Raw genomic sequence first — 20,876 nt, 5'->3', positions numbered from 1 at the left:
CAAATATTGTAAAACTTTAGATTATGGATGACCTGGACGATGATGCCAAAGGAAGGCCTTATATGATTGTAAAAGAAAATCTTGAGGTTGTGAGGCCGGTCGGAGGTCATACATTCCTAGAGTACTTGTCATGCGGAGGAGGGGAGTGTTGGTACGAGAATATTTGATAACCAAGTTTAACGAAAAAATGAACCATTACATTATTCTCAATGCATAAACGGGATATTGAAATTATGTTGCGAGACATGGAAGGAACACAAAGATATGCAACCAAATTGATCATTCTCATTCAATAGTATGGAATAAATACAAAGAGTTAGGCAGTTAGCTATGATACAAGAATTTGATTACAATATGTATGGAAACTAATAACTATAGAATTATATATAAATTTATATTACAATATATCAATATTCAAAATTATTTAGGTGAGAATCCGGTTGTAGTGCTTATAGTAGGCCACCTCAAGTATGTATCCAGTTTCACTTATATTAGCTAGGTAAAAAAGACACGCTAGGTGATGAAAATGCTCTTAAAAAGAAAACGAATGGGTTAAAGTTGTTTTATTATATGGTAAACTTAGAAGTTGTCTTCAAGGTGGTTAAAGCAGAAAACAAAGGGGTTTGAATCTAAGACCTCCGCTAGAGGGACTCATCAAGTGCTTACCGCACCGTGCCTTTGAAGGTTGGGTTAAAGCCGTCAAATCTAAACCATTTAAGGGTATTTTCGTCACTCAACATCTAAATATATTTGTGGCTTAATTGTCATCTCAATCAATGTTTACATCGTCCTCAATGTCATCATCAACCTCTAGATGTAACACCCTAAGCATATACTACATCGGCTGTCAAAATCAAGCCAGGTAGTGAATCCGACGCTTAAATAGAAGGAATACAATCATTCAATTAAGTTTCAGATATCTGTGTTCCATAAGTCAACTTTGACCTTGAGAGTCAAATTTGACTGAAAAGTCAAAATTGCCACAATTTATTCCTATTTCCATAATATCTGATATGACCAAACTACCCTTTTCATCCTTCAACCTCCTTATACATCTATGTTGGCGAGAGTTCATTTCACTGTATTTGTGTTTCGTAAAATTTAAATGTTTTGTTACGGAGAATGTACAACTTATTCTCTTGCTATCTTTCCAAATTACCCTTTCTTAAAAGCTTTAAACTCGGTTGCATAATTCTTTTTACCTGCATGTATAATTTTCTCACACAATTGATCCACATCTGTATGCTACCCAAATTTTTAAATTTATGTGCGTATAAATTATGTAACATGAAGACTAATAAAGGAAGAAACTGATCAAATTTAAAAGTGTCACAAGACATATGCTATGCATAAAACCTCCTACAAATTATGTATTAAGAATTTAGACATTTAAGTTATCAAAATTAATGCATTATCTATAAGTACATTTTAAGAACATAGGAAATATTAAATATATGATATTTAACCATAAAAAAATAAAAAAAGGAAATATTTATAATTCAAATAGAAAATGATATAAAATTGCCTTTACAGGAGACTGATTGAAATATAATCCACACATTTGTTGCTCCTCGAACACGAATCTAGTGGCAGGCTTATCATTCCCGTTTTCATGTATAGTTCTGCATATATGGGCTAGAAAAGAAAATCCGTTTACATTTGAGTTTGACTTTTGAGGTCAAACAAACGACTTTTCATCTTCAAAAATCATATTTCTCTTGAAATATTAAGCAAGCATTTTAATGATAACTAAATGGGGTACTTAGCATGAATCTCATTGTCCCATAGTCAGAACTAACCTAAATTCAGTTCATATATTTTTATATCATGACATGTTTTCTTTATTCAGTAGTATAGTAATCTCCATGTTTCTCAATGCCATACTTGGCATGACTTAGTTCGTTTTGGTCAAGAGTACTTTAAAAAGGCTCAAATATAGAGCTTGAGAAGTTGCTCAGGAACCGAGTTCAAGCTTGAATAAAAAATGAACTCAAACAGAATCATTGACATATATAATCTAATCCAACAGTTTATTAGACATGTTTTTATATTTTCTAATAATAATATAAGAAAAGAATTTAATATAGAATATATCAGTTGAGTGGTGGCTTCTAACCATGGAGAAATTTTGCAAAAACAAAGTAATTTACTCATTTGTGTAATTATGCACAACTTTTTCCAAAGCATGCTTAATAGAAGGGTGAGAAAATAAATATCCTAGATTTCGACATAACATCATCACATAGCATACCCCCCCCCCCCCCAATCACAAGTCACCTAGATCTCGACAACATCATCTAACCAACATAGATGGAAATTCAGATCCCTTAGGACTTCACCACCGGCTGCCACCCCTCCCATTAAAAGCTTGCAAGAAAAATGAACATTTGACTTCCTCGTAGGACCCGGTTGTGAGTCATAAGCTAATGGGTTGGCGATGAAAACTACCTGTACTCCCAGCCATACTCTTGTCTTTCTCATTTTCTTCAGTATTGTGGCCTCCTCCGTGGATAAATTGACGAAGGAGACCACAATACTATAAAAATTAGAAACACAGGAAGGAGTATGGCTGGGAGTATCGGGAGTCTTCAACACCAACCAGAAAGCTTATGACTCACTACCGGGTCCTACTAGGAAGTCAAATGTTCATTTTTCTTCCAAGCTATTAATGGGAGGGGTAGCTGGTGGTGAAGTCCTAAGGGAACTTTTTGTCCCACCTATGTTGGTTAGTGATGATGTTGTCGAGATCTAGGTGACGTGATTGGGAGGTATGTGATGGTGATACTGGTTTAGTTTTTGTTCATGATTATCATGATGATTTTGGTTATGGTGATCGATGTGATAGGAAATGAATGTATGCTGATTCGGTAATGTTTATTAATAACAATGTTTTAAAAATCGGTTTTTTATTCGTACCGGATTAGGCTAAAAAATGGTACAACCGGTTGAACCGGGTTATACCGAGAGGTTCAACCGATTAAATAATTTACTTTATAATTTCCTATAAATACAACTTCAACTCCAAAAATAACCCAAAAGTAAATGATTTCATAACAAAAAATAATCTAAAAGTTAATCCATATTAAAAAAATAATACACAAATGCACTCAATTTAAAAAAAAAGACCTAAAGTTTATACGTTTGAATGTTAATTGTTTGCTTAAAAGTAATTTTGAAGAAATATGGGCCACAAATATAAAAAATTCCTCGGACTTAAAACCGTTTTGCCGGAATAACCGGTATTTTAGAAAAAAACCACCCGTGCGATGTTTTAGTAAACCGGCCAAAAATACCGGGCTCAAAATATCGGCCTGCTGTGCGAAATCCGGTTCAACCGGCCGGTTTGAACCGATTTTTAAAACACCTATTATTATGTTATATGATAATAAATAAATTGGGAATGGAAATTTTTGAATACTATGATGATGATATAATGCCTTTATTATTTAATAATTTATATTATATTTCAATTCTCATAATTTCAATAGGTCAGAGTTTTCAATTTAAATAATAATAATTTTATAATATCGTCGGAAGGGGTGATTGTGGATTGATGGAGGGGTAGCTTCTATTATTAATTAATTAAAGAAACAAGAAAAGAAGAAAACATCGATACAACACAGATACACGTATAGATTGTTTGTGAATCATCGTCTCTTTCTGTGATGAAGCCGTTGGCTTAATGCATGCAATTGGCAAAAATATGAATCCGTCAAAGTGTATGATACTATCGCTAGATTCGTTTTGATACCAACACTAATTTTAAAATAAAAAATATATTACTAGTGGCAATGCCGTCTTGATTATAATAATACATGAATTTACCCTTAATATTGTGTGCTCTAATACCAATTTAAGAACAAATTGATAATGAAAACACAAACGAGCACACAATATTTAGGGTAAACTCACGTATATTATAATCAAGAAACTAGCACAAAACTTGAATATAATAATCCCTTTCACTTATACATTAACCCTAACATGACTATGTATTTATAGGGAAACCCTAACTTGGCCAACAAGTAATTACCAAAATAAAGCCCAATTGTAACCCCATAAACTCATTACATCATTAATGAATTTCATGGCTCAATAGGTTTAACCCGGTCACCTACACGTGACGGCCTAATATAATGGAAATTACCAACATGCCAACGCCACGTTGCGGCGGATCGCTTCTTAACATCGAAAAGTAGATTAAAAAGAGAAGTAAAGAAAGTATATTTAAAATTAGATGAATCCTAATTGTATATTCAGAGTTCACAATAAAATGACATAAAATTGAATGTCAAATAAAAAGATATATTCGTGTTCGAGGTACCATATCCTCCTAAAGTGGAACCAAATAACCAGTAATGCAAATTTACATATGAATGAGATGAGCAACCAACTTGAAGATAACTCACTTTTTTCACATTGACCAGAAAGTAATCTCGTTAGATCAAATACCCGGTACTATTTGCTTATCCTTAAAATTCTAACATACAAGTGCACATCCAATCTTGTTACAACTTTAATACACAAACGAATCACAACATCCTGAAACTTCAATACTTTTAACTTCGTAAAGATAATTATAAGCAACAATGATTGTTACGATATAAACAATAATTGAGCTAAAGAATTGTAGAAGAAGAAGAACACAGAAGAAGAAAGAGATAATCTCTCAAACCAACAGCTACCTTTTCATTCAACGATACATTGTTTAAGTATAAATATTAATTACACTTACAACCCTCGTAATATGATATTATTACTATTGACCCCCTCTACTATTTAATACTTAACATTATACTATATGTTAAGTGTTTATTTTATTTTATTTTTCTGATATCATGTGGTGTAATTCCGGATTTGTGGGTGAACTTGTGTAGCTTTATGATTATTACTTTTGAATTGATATGTAATCATTAATGCTCGTTTGTCCGTTAGAGTCGTTTATGTTCGTTTGTCCATTAGTTTCCATTGATGCGTTCGTTTGTCAATTAGTGTTCGTTTACAATATTATTAAAAGGACATAAACGGACACGAGCGAACTCAATTTATTAATGAATGAACATGGACATGAATATTCGTTCGATAGAGTGTTCGTGAACCATCTGTTTATACGACAAAAGCTTAACGAATAAACACGGAAAAGGTTTTGTCTGGTTCGGGTCGTTTACATCCCTAAGAATAGTATCATCACCTGGTTTAAATGAATCAAGAGTGAGTCACATTATGTTACAGGGATAAACAAATTTGGTACCAAGTTTTGAGGTACCAGTATATTCTGTATTTTGCATTAAAGACTAGTTCGGTATACGCACTGATATCAAATTTTTCAAATTTTGGGACCGGTATCAGTATTGTGCTACGTAACATGTGATTGGACCATCCATTTTTTTCTTTTTTCTCTTAAACTTTAATAGTGTTATTGCTTATTAGGTAGTTTCTTAACAATAATATTGTTTTCTCTTTAAACGTTAATGTTTATATCAGTGTTTTAAAAACTGGTTCAAACCGGCCGGTTGAACCGGTTAAACCGGATTTCGCACAGCAGGCCGGTATTTTGAGTCCGGTATTTTTGGCCGGTTTGCCAGAACATCGTACCGGCGGTTTTTGTCTAAAATACCGGTTTTTACCGGCAAACCGGTTTTATGTTCGAGAAATTTTTGATATTTACGGTCCATATTTTTTCAAAATTACTTTTAACCCAACAATTAGCATTCAAAGGTGTAAAATTTAGGACTACTTTTTAAAAATTGAGTGCTTTTGCGTTATTTTTTTAATATGAATTAATTTTTGGATTGTTTTTATTATGGAATCATTTATTTTTTGGTTATTTTTGGATTTAAGTTACATTTATAGGAAATTATAAAGTAAACTATTCAACCGGTTGAACCTTCCGGTATAACTCGGCTCAACCGGTTGTACAATTTTTAAGCCCAATCCGATACAAGTAAAATACCGGTTTTTAAAACATTGGTTTATATTGCCTTTTTTCTTTATTTAATCAATTTGACGATTTTACTTGTTAATTTAATAAATTTATCATACAACACTTAATACTTGGAATAGTTTTTTTTTTCTTAACTGATATACGTTTCTACCCTGTATCAACAAAAGTTATAGTTTAGAAATTTTATATTTATTTTATTTTTAAACAAATTTATTTTATATTACTTTTTATACAAATAACTGATTTTTTTAATTTTATATCTAACCTTTAGAAGTAGTAGATCTGATTAAAAAAATGATAGATCTAAATTTAAAAGTTGTAGATCTAGTTAAAAAACATAATAGATCTAACATTATAAGTTAGATATAACATTATAAGTTATAGATCGAGTTAGAAAATTGTAGATCTAACCTTAGAAGTTGTAGATCTAGCTAAAAGAATGATAGAACTTGTAGATCTAGTTGAAAATGATACATAAAGATGAGGTTAGTATTATTTAAGAACTCTAAAAAAGTTAAGAACTATTAGGAACTCTAAACAACCAATTTTTTTTTAATTTTTTTATATATTAACATTATTTAAGAGTAGTTTTATCATATTTTATATAAAATTTTTTGATTACATATAATAATCACAAGTTTATATATGTGTAAAATTTATGTACTAACAAATTTACATAAGTGTAAAACAAAACATAGATATGTATAAAAACTAATTTTCAAAATTGAAATTGTAAATATAGATATAAAAAATGATAAAGCTACACTCAAATAACATTAACATAATATTTTTTTTATAAAAAAACGTTAGTTTTCAAGGGTTCCTTCAAGTTTTTAAATAATTTAACAGTTCTGTAATGATACTCATCCTAGATGTGAATCACCATATCAGAATCTTTACTGGAAGACTAAAAAAAGAAAAGAAAAACATTACCGCCGTTATCGCGGGCGTCACCACCATACGGCGTTGCGCTGCCGGCCGGCCGGAAGCTAAAGAACTGTCAGATCAAGCTAAAGAATTGTAGAAGAAGAAGAACAAAGAAGAAGAAGAGTTAAAACTCTCAAATCAATACGCTATTTAAGTACAAATTCTAATTACACTTACAACCCCCATAATATGATCTTTTTACTATTGACCCCCTCTACTATTTAATATCTAACATAATGTGAATGAGTAACAGAGAGATGATATTTGTATTTATAACTAGGAATTTAACCAGCGCGTTGTGCCGGGCGGGTCAGTAAAATCTGGATGGTGGTAAAACTCAAACGTTGTCGGTCTCGAGTGTTGAGATGATAAGTAAACGTGAATTCAGTCGGTCTCTTACGATACCCGGACTAAAAACAAAAATGGCAGTTGGTCGGTTTTCATTGCGTTGCTACTGGAACTAAAACAAAAGGCACTGACTTTACGCGAATTTGGTCGGTTTCTTTCTTGTTCATTACGGTACGTAAGTAGCTAATTATTGTTCATAGGTATATATATTTTGTTTAGAACGACAGCTATATTATTAAAAAAAAACTATCTAGTAAGTAGCTAATTATTGTTCATAGGTATATATATTTTGTTTAGAACGACAGCTATATTATTAAAAAAAACTATCTAGTAAGTAGCTAATTATTGTTCATAGGTATATATATTTTGTTTAAAACGAAAACTATATTATTAAAAAAAACTATCTAGTAAGTAGCTATTTTATTTGTTATTAAAATTGTTATTATTTAAAACTTTTGTATTTCCTAGGTATATATTTTCTTTTAGAACGACAACTATATTATAGAAAAGATGTCTAATAAGAAACTAATTAATTTGTTATTAATAATCGTTACCATTTAAAAGTTAAAACTTTTGTTAAGTTGATGTTATTATTATTTTGATGAAGCTGAAAGAATTGGAATTCCATTTTTGAGCTCGTATTTGAAATCGATCGGGTCGGATTATACTCACGGTGCAAATTTCGCAACGTTAGCCTCTACGGTTCGACTACCGCAAACATCATTGTTTGTATCTGGACTCAGCCCATTTGCATTGCCAATTCAAGTCGACCAATTGAAACACTTTAAGGCTCAAGTAGATAGTCTTTACTCCCAAGGTATTAATATATACATGTTTAAAACTTTAAAGTTAAGTTTTAAAATGTAATTGTTGTCACATTTTGTGCTTTGGTTACATTTATAGGGCCAACTAATCTTCCTCCACCTGATGTGCTTGGGAAATCACTCTATACATTTTACATCGGTCAGAACGATTTCACATCCGATTTAGCGAAAATTGGCATCACCGGAGTCAAAGAGAGACTTCCGGAAATCATTTCTGGAATCGTTAACTCGATTAAGGCAAGTATTAACAATTGTATAGAGAGACTTTATCCTAGATAATAAGGGTATTGAGCCTAGTTGGGGTAACAAGATTTATTTATACAATTATTATGTTTTAGCATGTTATGAAAACTTTTTGTTGAAATTTTTTTATTCAGGATTTGTACGCGTTAGGAGGGCGTGCGTTTTTTGTACTAAATTTGGCACCTATTGGATGTTACCCTTCATTTTTGGTTCAACTCCCTCATGGCGATGACGATATTGATGAATTTGGGTGTTTGATCTCGTACAATAATGTTGTATTTGACTACAATAATATGCTTCGTGACGTTCTTAATCAAACGAGACAAGAGCTATTTGATGCCCAAGTCATCTATGCTGATTCTCACAAAGTGTTGCTAGAGCTTTTTCAACATCCTACATCTCATGGTACGACTAGTTCATTACAATGGGTGGGCCAAACGGGTTGAGTAACATTTCAAAATAAGTATGTGTAGCACAACTTCAAAAGGGTCGGGTCAAGTTGAGACCCAAGTCTAGCGTTTAGACATATATACCTTAAACAACAAATTTTGATTTACTTCCCTCATTTTGGCTCTGTAACCAGTTAGTGGGGGACACCCAATTGTGGGGTATACCTTTTTTTACATCAAAATCTTGCACTTTTACCCTTTGTATACTATTGAGCGTATCCTTTATGAGTAAAAGTATTATCTTTTATGAATAGAAGTAGAGAGATGATTTGACTGATTTAGTGGAGTAAAGATATATTCAGTAAAAACAATAGGATGCACATGTAGCATATAACTCTTATAAATTGTTGCTAAAATTTGCAAATTCCAACATTATATCTCATGGTACGGATTTTTAAAGTGTGTACCTCAATGTAGGTTTGAAGTATGGTCCATTAGCATGTTGTGGAAATGGCGGCGATCCCTATAATTTTAACCCACAAGTGTTTTGTGGGAACACAAAGGTTATAGACGGTCAAAATCTGACCGCATCAGCTTGTGAAGACCCCGAAAACTATGTTAGTTGGGATGGAATCCACGCCACCGAGGCTGCAAACAAGATAGTCACTGATGCCATCCTTAGTGGCGACTTCACCGACCACCTTTCGAGATCAATTGTTCATAGGTCAATTTTGGTTAATTTACTCGGTAAATAAACCGAGTCAATAAAGGCAATGAGTAAATTCAATAATGAAAATTTTCATTTTTTGAGAGTATGCTAATAACAAGTTACACTATAGGTGTTTTTAATCATAAAAGGTTACAAAAGTTCTAAGGAAAATAATCATTTTCAAGAACAGGTTGTGTTCTTATCCCAAAAGCACAAGGCATTCTACTATGACCAACATATTTTGTATCCAAAACCTCGCTTTTTTCGGATTCTTTCTCCATTTTCTGAATTTTTCTCTTTTCGACAAATCTAATTACCTTAAATAAAACTAATCCGCACAAGAAGAATCCAATGCTCCCAACACCAATTCCGACCACCCAAAGCTTCCATGTCTGGTGTGAAGAAGGTGGGGCCTGTACCATGATCGCGAAGTACCCTTGGCCCCACACTTCACATGTGCGAGACAACGACATGTTGGTTATTTTAGTCATCCCATTAGAGTAAAACTTGACACATTTCCCATGAGGGAGCCACATTGAAGGAAAATTAACCATAATCGGTTTGATGAGAGGTAGCTCTATTTGTGTAACTGAAGATGTGAGATGACCGTCTTGACCTCTCACGTAGGTTTCACCGTAGGCACCGAAACCGAGAATCGGGGTAACAAAAGTGTAATTTGGTATATTGTAATAATAAGATGACCAATTTCCTAAATTCGAAAAGACTATATCTAAGGATGTAACATTCGGCTTGGGGACTGTCCTTGGAGGGACCCGAGAATGACCCAAATTAGCTCCAGTAGCCCAAACAGTCGAGCTGCGTAGGTGGACAACCGAAACTTGCATTCCTGTGAAATTTGAGGGTAGAGAAACGTTATACAACTTACCCACTTTTGGAGCTTCAGGCATTGATTTCTTCGCATGATCTTGAAGAAAACCATCCAATGGTCGATGAAAATCATCCAATGATTGATCGTCATTAGTCATCGCTTGTGTTACAAGAAACGAACATAAATAATAAATAATCACAAACTTGATGATGAAGTATGTTTTAGACCCCATCAACATCAATACCAATCGTTGTTTTCCCAAAGTCCGTCATATGGACATCTTTTTTTTCTCTTTTTCGTGCGAATCTTAATATGAAATCTAGAAAAGCGTCTGAACAAGATCTTGGTTGTGTGATCTCGTGAATTTTTGTTAGGTGGTATGAATGGACACTCAGATGACAATGAAATAATATGAAATGAGAGATGAATGTTTTGATGTTTTTGGAAGTATTCTCGAAGACGTTGGGATGTTTTGGTTGTTCCTATGATTGTGGAAAATATGAAAAATGAAATGTCTAGTAGAGTTTGAGAGGGTGACGTTTACTTCGACCGAGTCTTTTGCTCATTTCAAAGACACTTCTTAAAATAGATCCTTCATACACACCTTACCTCACACCACAAATATTTTAGAGGAGCTGCTGAGAATCCTTCTTAAAATAGATCCTTTATACGTTGGGAAATTAGTGTAAGCAAATGCATTTTTTGTTAATCTTTAACAGAATAATTATAATATTGATATGAATAATTAGTGACATATGGTTTACTTTCACTTTGATGAGAGTTTCAAAATCATAAAAAGAGTGTAATCAAATTGAAGCTAAATGAGATATTAATGTTTAAAATGATGATGTGTTTTGATATGAAAATAGGTAGTTTTGAAACTCATCACGACAGACACATACTTCCGCTACTCTTGTTCAATATCACGAACGAACATATATTCGTGGAATAAGCGATGATCAGATGGTTCTTACTCAGGGAATCTTTGGGCTTAACTTAGTACTTTTATTGAATCATCGTGGTTCTAGTATGAATCTTGGATTTGAATCGATTCATAGGGTCTTAACAAGAGAATTCCTATAAATAATAAATAAAACAAATATAATAAAAATTATTTACAAAAACAAATCAAATAAAAAGAAAAAAATAGGGAAGAGTAATTCAAGAGGTCTGTAAGGATCATGATAAAGACAACCGGGCCAACTTGATATTTTGGTATTATCGCCAAAAAGAACTTTCGGATTTTTTTATTCTTATCTTCATAGCAGATTGAATTAGAAAGTAAGAAGTTTCAAACTTTCTATTAAATATCCGTTCCAACCAGTATTTGGGTGTTTTTGCTTGACTTGTACTAGATGAAAGTCTCATATACAGTTCTCGAAGGGGGGGGGGGGGATCACACCTATCTCAATAAAGTTTATGATTGGTTTGAAGAGCGTCTCGAGCTTCAGATGATTGCGATGTTATGAGAGAGTCATATCAAATACTTATATTAATCAACATTCGATTCTTCTTTGTGGCGTTTTCTTACTTTTATGTCGTATTTATATTACAATATATTATAAACGTATTTTCTCTCGATTGTTCCCTACGAACTCAAAACATAACTTAATCTGACACACATGACATTCTACTTAATTAGTGAATCATTGGATAATTACAATTAACAAAAGTTAGCATAATAAACACTACAAATACCATCTTTTTGTCACACTTTTATGTAGTTATCCCATATTTCAAAATAACATGTATAAACAAACAAAATAATAAAAGCTAAGGGCAAGGTCCCAATAACTTATGGCTCAAACCAATATAACGTGGATTGTGAAGATAGACAAACAACCAATCATAAACCATTATCATTCCACCTGTCACAACAAAATCTTTTACTTTCAGTTTCTTAACAACAAAACCTTTAAAAAAAACATTTAATAAAATATACATAGATAGGACGAACCTAAGTTTGTGCGGACAACATTTGAAATGGCCACGACAGTTTTTGCGGCGGCCACCGTCGTCATGTCACCACGTGTTGCTACCGTAACCACCACTGCCCGTTGCTCCGCGTTACCTAACCTACCTGTTCGTTCATTTTCTACTTCCATCAAGCACGTTTCAGGTAATGTTGCATCATACATTAGTTAAGTATGTTATAGACACATGTATTGTACGTGTTGGATAATAAAAACGATACGATTTATAAATATGTAAATGTTTTTTAGAAAAACGATATAGTTTAGTTAAACGAGTTATATAAAAAAATGTTCAATTTATAAAAAGGTTATACAAAAAGAATTATATTATTTTTTTTAGAACTTTTTTTATTGTGTTTAAGCCACCGCACTTTCCAATTTGGAGAGTCCCATTACCCCACTCTTACGAGACTATGTTGTCTTAACCGGGCCTACGCTAGCTTCAGAGTTTGGCTTGGGCGTTCGTCGTTGTGCCACCACAAGAGCATAACTCTCTAGTGTACAACGGTGTGACGAAAAACCCGGGTGGGCTCAGATCCCAAACTGACAAACTCACAAGGCCTAGCTCAAATCCTTAATTACTGAATACTGATATCCACCCAAAGTGACAACATGTGGGAATCAAACTTGGCTTTCCTACCACTATGCCACATAAGTTGCTTAGTAAAAAATGTTTATCTGATTATTTGTGGGTGTAATAAGCATTTTGCAAAGTTGTTACTTGCTTATATACATTGCTTATTTGAAAATGGAATAAGAATGATACACAAGATGAAATTGTTTTGGGTAACAACTTTTAATGTGTAACTAATCAAATAATTTTTATTTAACTATTTTTGCATACCAGAGTCGAAACGGTCATCTCTTTTCCGAATCAAAGCCTCAGAAGATGCATCATCCGCACCAGATGCTACCGAGCTGTTCAACGATTTAAAAGAAAAGGTAAATATGTATGATACTAAAACATCATAAGCATGTTCTGCTTCATATATCATTATGATGAATCTTTCTTGAAGGATAACTATTTTTTTATTTTTTTTGTTTAGTGGGATGCTCTTGAGAACAAATCCACAGTCATAATCTATGGAGGAGGAGGAATTGTAGCAATATGGATATCATCGATTCTTATCGGCGCAATCAACGCAGTACCATTAGTAAGTAGCATCATAAGTTAATTAATATTATTGTAACAAAATAGTTTTGTATGATTGTACATTTGTACCATACTTATAAGTTATAACCTCAGCTTCCAAAGATTTTGGAGTTAGTAGGACTCGGATATACCGGATGGTTTGTCTACCGATATCTCCTCTTCAAAGTAAGAGCTTCGACTAGTCTTTTGACTTAACTGATTTCGTCTTAAACGGCTGATAATAATAATATCATGTGTTTTTGTACTACAGTCGAGCAGAAAAGAGCTAGCGACAGACATTGAGTCCATAAAGAAGAAGATTGCAGGGACCGAATAGATTGGTTATTGTCATGGTTGTTACAATCCATGATCCTGCATTTACCTGTTTTGTTGAATTTGAATCGTTGTTTTATAAATTTTATGTACAAGAGGCGTATATGGTCTTGTAATGTATAGTATATTTCTTATATGGAATTTGTATGTAGCTTTGATCTTGTTTTGAAATACTAAACCTACATATAAGATACATATGGTAGGGCTATACACGAACCAAACCAAACCGAACAAGCTTTTATCGGGCAAGCAAACAGTTCACGAACACCTAAGTGTACGAAACTTCTTGTTCATGTCCGTTCATTAAGGAAATGAACTTATTCGTGAACGCAATTCACGATCACAAAGGAACACAAACAACATTTATTATATTTGGTTAACCGAGAATGGTCGGTGTCAACAGTTCGATCCAGATACCAAATTTGTATTTGTGTTTTTTTATTAACATTCACGTTCATATGCTAATTTACATATTAATTAATCACATAATACTTATATTTTCTTATAGTTAATAGTTTGTTTAAATCTTTATAATAAGAATATAAAAGAAAATAGTTAACAAAAACCTTTAATGAACAAACACTATTAAATAAACATTATCGAACATAACCGGACGTAAACACACATTATTGAATGTTCATGAATACAACTGACCGAACATGGCCTCTGTTCGAGTTCATTCATCTAATTAACCGAACGAAATTCCTTGTTCATGTTCATTAATTTATTAAACGAACACACACAAACGAACTTCTCACCAAACTTTCCGTTCGCTTACAGCCCTACATGCCGGAATCCAAACAGATAAGATATCAGAAATCCAACACATAGCACATTTACAAGCTCTATCAACCACTCAACCTTGGAGTCTCAAAGTGAAAGCTTTCAGAGCCAAAAGAACAGATTTCAACCTCTCTTTAGCTTCATCATCAATCAAATTCCCATCATCATCAAACTTAGGCGGATCTTCAAACGCGTTTAAAAAAAACTCCGGCTTATTAATAAAATGAAGATCTAAATAAACACCACTTTGCCGAAGACTATACTGCGACAAGCCTCCACCAAAACTCCCTCCAACACTAACAATAGCCGCAGCCTTATCCGCCCACACGTTCGGTAGCCTTGATGCCCAGTCAATGGCATTCTTCAAAGGCGCAGTGACGTTGTAGTTGAACTCGGGTGAAGCGAATAAGAAGCAGTCCGAGTTGAGAATCTTGTGACGAAAAGCCTCTACTTCTGGTGGAAATTTTTCGTCAATTTCAAGATCAGTGTTCAACATGGGCAATGATGATATGTCAACGTATTCAATCGACATTCCGTCGAGAGTTTCATTGGTTATGTCGATGGCGGAGCGGATGAGGCCGTGGTGGAAGGAAGCTTTCCGAAGGGAACCGCAAATGGCAGCAACCTTGACGATGGGTTTGGGTGGCAATGCAGGGTCCATGTTATGTTATCCAAAGGAATAATATTTTGCTTGGACTTTATATATATAAGACATAAATAAATAAAATGAAAAAAAAGCCATACTAATTTTATCTATGAAATTACTATTTAGCCCCTGCAACCTACTATTTATATCTATTGAAATATAGCCGGAAGCAGCCTCTCTATCCCTATGGGGTAGAGGTAAGGCTGCCTACATCTTACCCTCCTCAGACCCTACCATAGCTTTGCTATTGATGGGATATACTGAGTACGATGATGATGACGATGATGATGAAGGTTTTAGTGTCAACCCCACGGGCCTGGTTTAACTCTATATATTGTAATCGTTTATTGAATTAAATGATCCACTACATGTATTTGTTTAGTTATTTGTAGAAGATGTCGGTTTAAATACGAATTCGCACAACAGAAAAGAAATATTCGAGTTCCAGATTACGACTTTACATTTCCAGTTTTTGTGTTGAGAGAACAACATAAAAAGAGGTTAGAAACATTCTAACCGAAGTCGAATCTTCAATGCCTAATTGTAAGTTCGGCCCGAAGATGCAGAATACCATTGATGAAGTAAAGACTATCCTCTGCTGTAAACGAAGTCCATGGAATCGCAAACAAGTTCCTGTAACCGACCGCCTTTCCACCCGTAAAAGTATAATTCCCTTTATACTTGCTAATATACTCTTCAGTCGGCTTTGACCGCGCTGCAAACTCGTAGTCAACCGCAAATGTCACCGACCCTTTTTCCTGCATGCCTAGGAAAAGCCCGAAACAATGAAACGAGCTTTGTTGGTCCATGTTACAATGAGCCGATAAGAAAAACCCTTGACCGCCTAAATGAAAAGCTTGAGAATAAACCCGACCCGATGGAAACAGATTCAAACACTCTTCACGTTTCAAATCTAGGTACACCACGCACTGCTGACGTGGAAGCTCGAATTCCACTACCTTAACTGGCCGGTACTTGTATGCCCGTTCGATGAACCGGCGGTTTGGGCTCGGGTTTTCGTCGGCAGCTAGGGTGCGTTGTCGGTGAGGGGCTTCGGCTTTGAAGAAGAGGGCTTCAACCACGACTTTTTGTGCAAAATCGTGGTCGAAATCGTTGCAGGCCATAACTTTCCTTAGCTTTCTGCAGGTCATGTAGGGGAAACGAATGTACTGAGCAAGACGTGTGGTTAGGATTTCTCGGCGTTCTTCTATTTTAGGGTACTGAATTCTTGACCATTTGAGAACAAAATCGTAAACCGCGTCTTCTGATGCCACCTGGAGATCATCACTTGCCAAAATTGCTTCCACTCCAGCAAGTGGTAAGTTAAGAACCTCTTCTTGAGACCTGATGATTACATGATAAATATTAAATAACTTGATACTGGAAACTGAAACTCAAAAAAGGATAATGAGCTTACTTTGTTATATCTTTGTAACAAACAGCAAGGAACTGTTTTGCTGCATCGGTCAATGGTTGAACTGCTTCAGCCATTAAAACACTGGATGGAAGATCAAGATACAATAGTGCAGATTCAGGTGTCATAGACAAATTTCTCAATGCACGGCTACAATATCTCATGCATGAAGCCACCTCAAACTTATCAGCAGCCATCAACACGTCCAACAGACCAAGCGCAGATGTCACTGTTAAGGTGTTGCTGTACATGAAGTTAAGGAGTTCCATAAGTGCAGCTTCCTCTGTTCCATAAAGAAAACGTGACGGTTTATCTAAAAGTGTTCCTCATAATTAATTATAGTAAGCTGAAAAAAAAAACATGTACCTGACGCATTGATCCGTAAAGTTACATGCCGTTGCTCTGACTCCCGCATACCATTCGAGAAGAGCTAAATTGAAGATAAATGAAAATGTGTTTCATTAAAATTATGAAATTAAACGACAAAAACGGTACACTTGTTTGGATATTATAATTCACCTTGTAGAAAAAGGGACTTTTGGCTGCCAAAATTGGAGAACTAATGTGTAGAGTTTTTACTCTCACTATAGTTGAACACTCCATACTCCAGTTTGAATCAGCATCGTTTGCGCCTTCATCTCCTGTAAAGTGAAATGAAAGAAACCGTAAATAAAAACTTGTTTTGGTAACTTGAGATTGATTTGTGGGACCCGTAATGACATTTATGCTATGTGAGAGGAAAGAATATGTGATAGTATGTTATAGTTACTTGAAGTTTGGATTAAGAAAATGGGACCACAGAATGAAGACAAGTAAACCAATAAAAACTTGATGTTTGAATTAGAATCATAGCAACATCATTTGATCATCTTGCTAAAATAAAGATAAAAAATCGTATAATAAGAGAAAAACCATATTTTATCTATGAAGAGTGAAGGCCAAACAATATTATCATCTATCATGTTTCATATGCAAAAAATATAGCTACTTCTTTGACCACTACACATATTTTCATTTCATCCATTCGCCTTATACGACTCCACCTTATCAGCGGGTCGACCTATCTGGGGTCCAACAGGTCTCGGTCCAGTTACCTTGACCCAGCCAATCAGGAACAAAGGTTTAGTGCTAAACTAGTGGGTGGTTAATTGTTGACCATTGACTGTTGACTGTTTGGGGTTGAATGTTAGAAGGCATTAACTACCAAATTATGTTTAAGTATTCCATCTAACGTTCTACTTTTCTTTGTCTTGTTTTATCTTGATTATCAAGTGGTTATTGTATTGGAGATTAGCCCCTCTCGAATCAGGACAACTATGTTACTTTAATAAAAATCAAACTTTGATTTTTCAATATCTAATTATCACTCATCACCACACAGTACACATAAACCTCCTATCAAATTTGGGTAGTTTATAAGAAGACAAGCGACAAACTTTTTGGAATCTTCAATCAAGCAAACTAAAACAAGACAAAATATATTTACAAAAAATTAGCAAATGCTGTAGGTATGTAATATGATACTATTGTTCAATAAAATATCTCAAGTCGGCTACCGCTCAACATTTTCTCTTTATTAAAAATTAGCAAATGATGAGGTATTGAATAGACTTAAGAATGTAACACATCCAACAGATTTTGGTGCAATGATAACTGTGACATGAATACAACATCAAGAAGTATTTACGAAATGAGTAGGAAAAATCATCATACCTGATGGTGGTTCTTCGATCATTGCTGCAGGCTCCTCATCCTGATTTTCAGTGTCCACGTCATCGGGAATGCTATCAGGTTGGTTCAGAATTTGTTCCTCTGCACCCGCAGCAGCCATGTCTACAGCTGTGAATGCTAAATTGTCATTATCACATTATCAATGTTATCAATGTCAACATTTGCTCAAAGTAACCAAATTTGCATAATGTTGTTCAGCCTAACAAAGCATGTAGAGTACAATAGAAAGAACATAGAAAGGGCCGTAAGGAATCTAGAGCAAAACCGCAAAAAATATACAGTCAAACAAGTCTAGCAGAACTTGAATAAATTATAACCTACTAGTTTATTCAATTTCAAACAACAAAGTATCTTTCACGTTTTTTCAATTCATCAAATGACAGCAGTGCAGCACCAACAATTAATTGAAAGAGGAGTAAAAGAGTACTTTCTTTATGTCAGTTAAAACTTTCTACTAACACAATAACCACAAACTGATAAATAATTATGTTCTGCAAGCATAGTTTAGCCAATAATAAACCAATATTCATGTATTAACCTACAGGTTCAATCTGTTAACAACACATTATTCCGGGTGTGTCAAAAACTTAACCAAATTACATACAACCAAAATGGATTAAGTACTAGGGGTGCAAACAAACCAAGGTGCACGCAAGCTACCAGAGCTCATATTGATAAAAAAAACTCAAAACAAGCCGAGCTTTTTCGAGCTTGAGCCGAGCCTGAGCCACAAATATGCCCGTTTAGTAATCAAGCCCAGGCTCGAGACTTGTGCGCATGGTTGTAAAAATTGCGCCTAGGTGCTGATTAATCACTGGTCGTACCCCACTGACTAGTCGCCGATTAATTGCTATTTAGTCAAAATCGGTAACAATTGAAAATTTTATATATAAAATTAGGTATATATAAGTATATTTGAAAAATTACATATAAACTTAAACCAATTTATCCCTATTAATAGTTAGTCTCTACCACATTGCTCGACTAGCGGCTAGCGAGTTCTACAACACTGCTTGTATGGGAAGCTCGTTTAGGCTGGTCGAGCCTTGAGCATTTTTATGTTTTACCTCTTTCGGAATTCTATGTATTAATTTCACACCGCACAGCCAAGCTCGAGCTGAGCTTTGGCTTGTTTAAGGTACTACAAGAGCTCGAGCTGATCTTAGCTTCGTTTCAGGTTTTTCTCAAAATATATATAATAAAACCCTAAAAACGTATAAAAATAAATTAATAAATAATAAACGAACCAAGCCCGAGCTTGAAAAAGCAATTCACGAGCTTGAGCTTTAGAAAAAAAGCTCGAAACGAGCTGAGCTAAAGCTTAAGCTCTCATAAGTCAAAACGAGCCAAGCTCGAGCTAGAGCTCTTGTAAGTCAAAATGAGCGAAGCTTGAGCTTGAGCTAGAGCTCCCATAAGTCAAAACGGGCTAATCTCAAGCTCGAACTCATGTAAGTCAAAATAAGACAAGCTCGAGCTGGGCTCGTTTACACCCCTATGATTAACAGCAAAATCTAAAGCCATCTCCTTTTAACTAAAATCTGTCCCTATTCCCTAACATAAAAACAATCATCAAATTCTTGACATCTTATAGCACTACACTAACACAAGCAACAATTCTTTTGATCATGTATATCACCAACAAACAATAATACAATTAGATACAACAAAATATACAAACACAAATTACCATTTCCTCGTTTAATAAACAATAAAAGAGCTCGAGCCGGGCTAAGACTCGAGCCGGGCTAAGACTCGTTTAAGGTTTTTCTCAAAATATATAAAAAACTAAAAACATATATAAATTAACTAATAAACAATAAACGAGACAAGCTCGACTAAAAAACGTATACAAATTAACTAATAAACAATTCACGAGCCAAGCTCAAGCATTGAAAAACAAGCCAACCTCGAGCTCTTGTAACTCAAAACTAGCTGAGCTCGAACTTGGCTCGGCTCGTAAACACCCCTAGGAATAACAGCAAAATCTAAAGGCATCTCCATTAACTATTATTATTATTATTATTATTATTATTATTATTATTATTATTATTATTATAACACAAGCAACAATTCTTTCGATCATGTATATCACCAATAAACAATACAATTACCATTTTCTCGTTTAATATCTTCTCGCCTCCGCTTCCGGTTCCTCGCCCACTCGGCTAAACTAATGGAACCTTCTCCATCGGCAGTACTGCTCTCGGTGGACTCAGAAACCACCTCAATTCGAAGTATCCGATCGGAGAAGTTGCTATCGTTGAACGCAAACCCAAAGTCACTACCAACTTCGCTAGTATTATTATTATTATAGTCCATCACAGCTGTCCGAGGATCAAACAGGTCCAAATTGGAGTCTCTCATGGTGTAATTTCAAACCCTAAATAAAAGTATTTTGGTTTGGTGGTGAAGATAGATATAGAAAATGAAATGGGATTTTGATAATAATGATAATAGATGACTTGAGCTCAACAAAGGTGTTCTTTATGGTCAAACACAGACTAATTTATTTATTTTTGTTTTATTTTAAATAATAATATGATTATTTGGGTGAAGTTGTATTAATATTAATTTATTGGACATGATAGATTTTTGGTGGTTGTAAGTTGTAACTGTAAGAAAGTTGCCAAATTTAATTATTAGTATTATTA

The 20,876-nt window shown here is 34.3% G+C and overlaps 4 protein-coding genes and 1 pseudogene across 5 annotated transcripts; 2 read left to right on the top strand and 3 right to left on the bottom strand.

Moving 5' to 3' along the window:
* The first annotated feature begins 23 nt into the window (after window positions 1–23).
* Window positions 24–9,740, top strand: LOC143611592 (GDSL esterase/lipase At4g01130-like). Its single transcript, XM_077085779.1, has 5 exons — window positions 24–105; window positions 7,827–8,036; window positions 8,123–8,280; window positions 8,421–8,691; window positions 9,153–9,740. The coding sequence occupies exons 1-5, from the start codon at window positions 24–26 to the stop codon at window positions 9,428–9,430; spliced, it is 999 nt and encodes a 332-aa protein (XP_076941894.1). The 3' UTR covers window positions 9,431–9,740.
* Window positions 9,546–10,370, bottom strand: LOC143611591 (uncharacterized). The gene has a single exon (XM_077085778.1). The coding sequence runs from the start codon at window positions 10,368–10,370 to the stop codon at window positions 9,546–9,548; it is 825 nt and encodes a 274-aa protein (XP_076941893.1).
* A 1,757-nt stretch (window positions 10,371–12,127) lies between these two features.
* Window positions 12,128–13,812, top strand: LOC143611587 (protein CURVATURE THYLAKOID 1A, chloroplastic-like). The gene is made up of 5 exons (XM_077085776.1): window positions 12,128–12,332; window positions 13,034–13,128; window positions 13,233–13,340; window positions 13,433–13,504; window positions 13,590–13,812. The coding sequence occupies exons 1-5, from the start codon at window positions 12,197–12,199 to the stop codon at window positions 13,653–13,655; spliced, it is 477 nt and encodes a 158-aa protein (XP_076941891.1). The 5' UTR covers window positions 12,128–12,196; the 3' UTR covers window positions 13,656–13,812.
* A 583-nt stretch (window positions 13,813–14,395) lies between these two features.
* On the bottom strand, window positions 14,396–15,149 carry LOC143611586 (NADPH:quinone oxidoreductase pseudogene; annotated as a pseudogene).
* Window positions 15,150–15,429: 280 nt separating this feature from the next.
* LOC143611585 (BTB/POZ domain-containing protein POB1-like) lies at window positions 15,430–20,653 on the bottom strand. Of its 2 annotated transcripts, none has more exons than XM_077085774.1 (6): window positions 20,337–20,653; window positions 18,208–18,342; window positions 17,014–17,135; window positions 16,861–16,924; window positions 16,498–16,777; window positions 15,430–16,424 (listed from the first exon to the last, which is right to left on the bottom strand). In XM_077085774.1, the coding sequence occupies exons 1-6, from the start codon at window positions 20,587–20,589 to the stop codon at window positions 15,611–15,613; spliced, it is 1,668 nt and encodes a 555-aa protein (XP_076941889.1). In that variant the 5' UTR covers window positions 20,590–20,653; the 3' UTR covers window positions 15,430–15,610. The 2 variants fall into 2 exon arrangements, with proteins under 2 accessions (XP_076941889.1, XP_076941890.1); XM_077085775.1 differs by having other exon boundaries at window positions 18,208–18,333.
* Between the last annotated feature and the right edge of the window lie 223 nt (window positions 20,654–20,876).

Source organism: Bidens hawaiensis, unplaced genomic scaffold, assembly GCF_021521415.1.
Source record: "Bidens hawaiensis isolate Kalapana, Puna unplaced genomic scaffold, B.hawaiensis_p1.1 tig00031760_1, whole genome shotgun sequence".
In the NCBI taxonomy this organism is placed as follows: Eukaryota; Viridiplantae; Streptophyta; class Magnoliopsida; order Asterales; family Asteraceae; genus Bidens; species Bidens hawaiensis.
The sequence above is the reverse complement of the archived record's forward strand: the minus strand, read 5'-3'. Positions and strand labels throughout refer to the sequence as shown.

Bases quoted from the DNA above. Each gene is read 5' to 3' on its own strand.
- LOC143611585 (XM_077085774.1), bottom strand. From the start codon at position 20,589: ATGAGAGACTCCAATTTGGACCTGTTTGATCCTCGGACAGCTGTGATG. The intron at 18,343-20,336 runs GTAATTGTATTG...ATGACAATTTAG, and splicing joins AGATATTAAACGAGAAAATG to CATTCACAGCTGTAGACATG. The intron at 16,778-16,860 runs GTACATGTTTTT...TTTATGGAACAG, and splicing joins TTTACGGATCAATGCGTCAG to AGGAAGCTGCACTTATGGAA.
- LOC143611587 (XM_077085776.1), top strand. From the start codon at position 12,197: ATGGCCACGACAGTTTTTGCGGCGGCCACCGTCGTCATGTCACCACGT. The intron at 13,129-13,232 runs GTAAATATGTAT...TTTTTTGTTTAG, and splicing joins TCAACGATTTAAAAGAAAAG to TGGGATGCTCTTGAGAACAA. The intron at 13,505-13,589 runs GTAAGAGCTTCG...TTTGTACTACAG, and splicing joins ACCGATATCTCCTCTTCAAA to TCGAGCAGAAAAGAGCTAGC.
- LOC143611592 (XM_077085779.1), top strand. From the start codon at position 24: ATGGATGACCTGGACGATGATGCCAAAGGAAGGCCTTATATGATTGTA. The intron at 106-7,826 runs GTCATACATTCC...ATTTTGATGAAG, and splicing joins GGTTGTGAGGCCGGTCGGAG to CTGAAAGAATTGGAATTCCA. The intron at 8,281-8,420 runs GCAAGTATTAAC...TTTTTTATTCAG, and splicing joins GAATCGTTAACTCGATTAAG to GATTTGTACGCGTTAGGAGG.
- LOC143611591 (XM_077085778.1), bottom strand. From the start codon at position 10,370: ATGACTAATGACGATCAATCATTGGATGATTTTCATCGACCATTGGAT.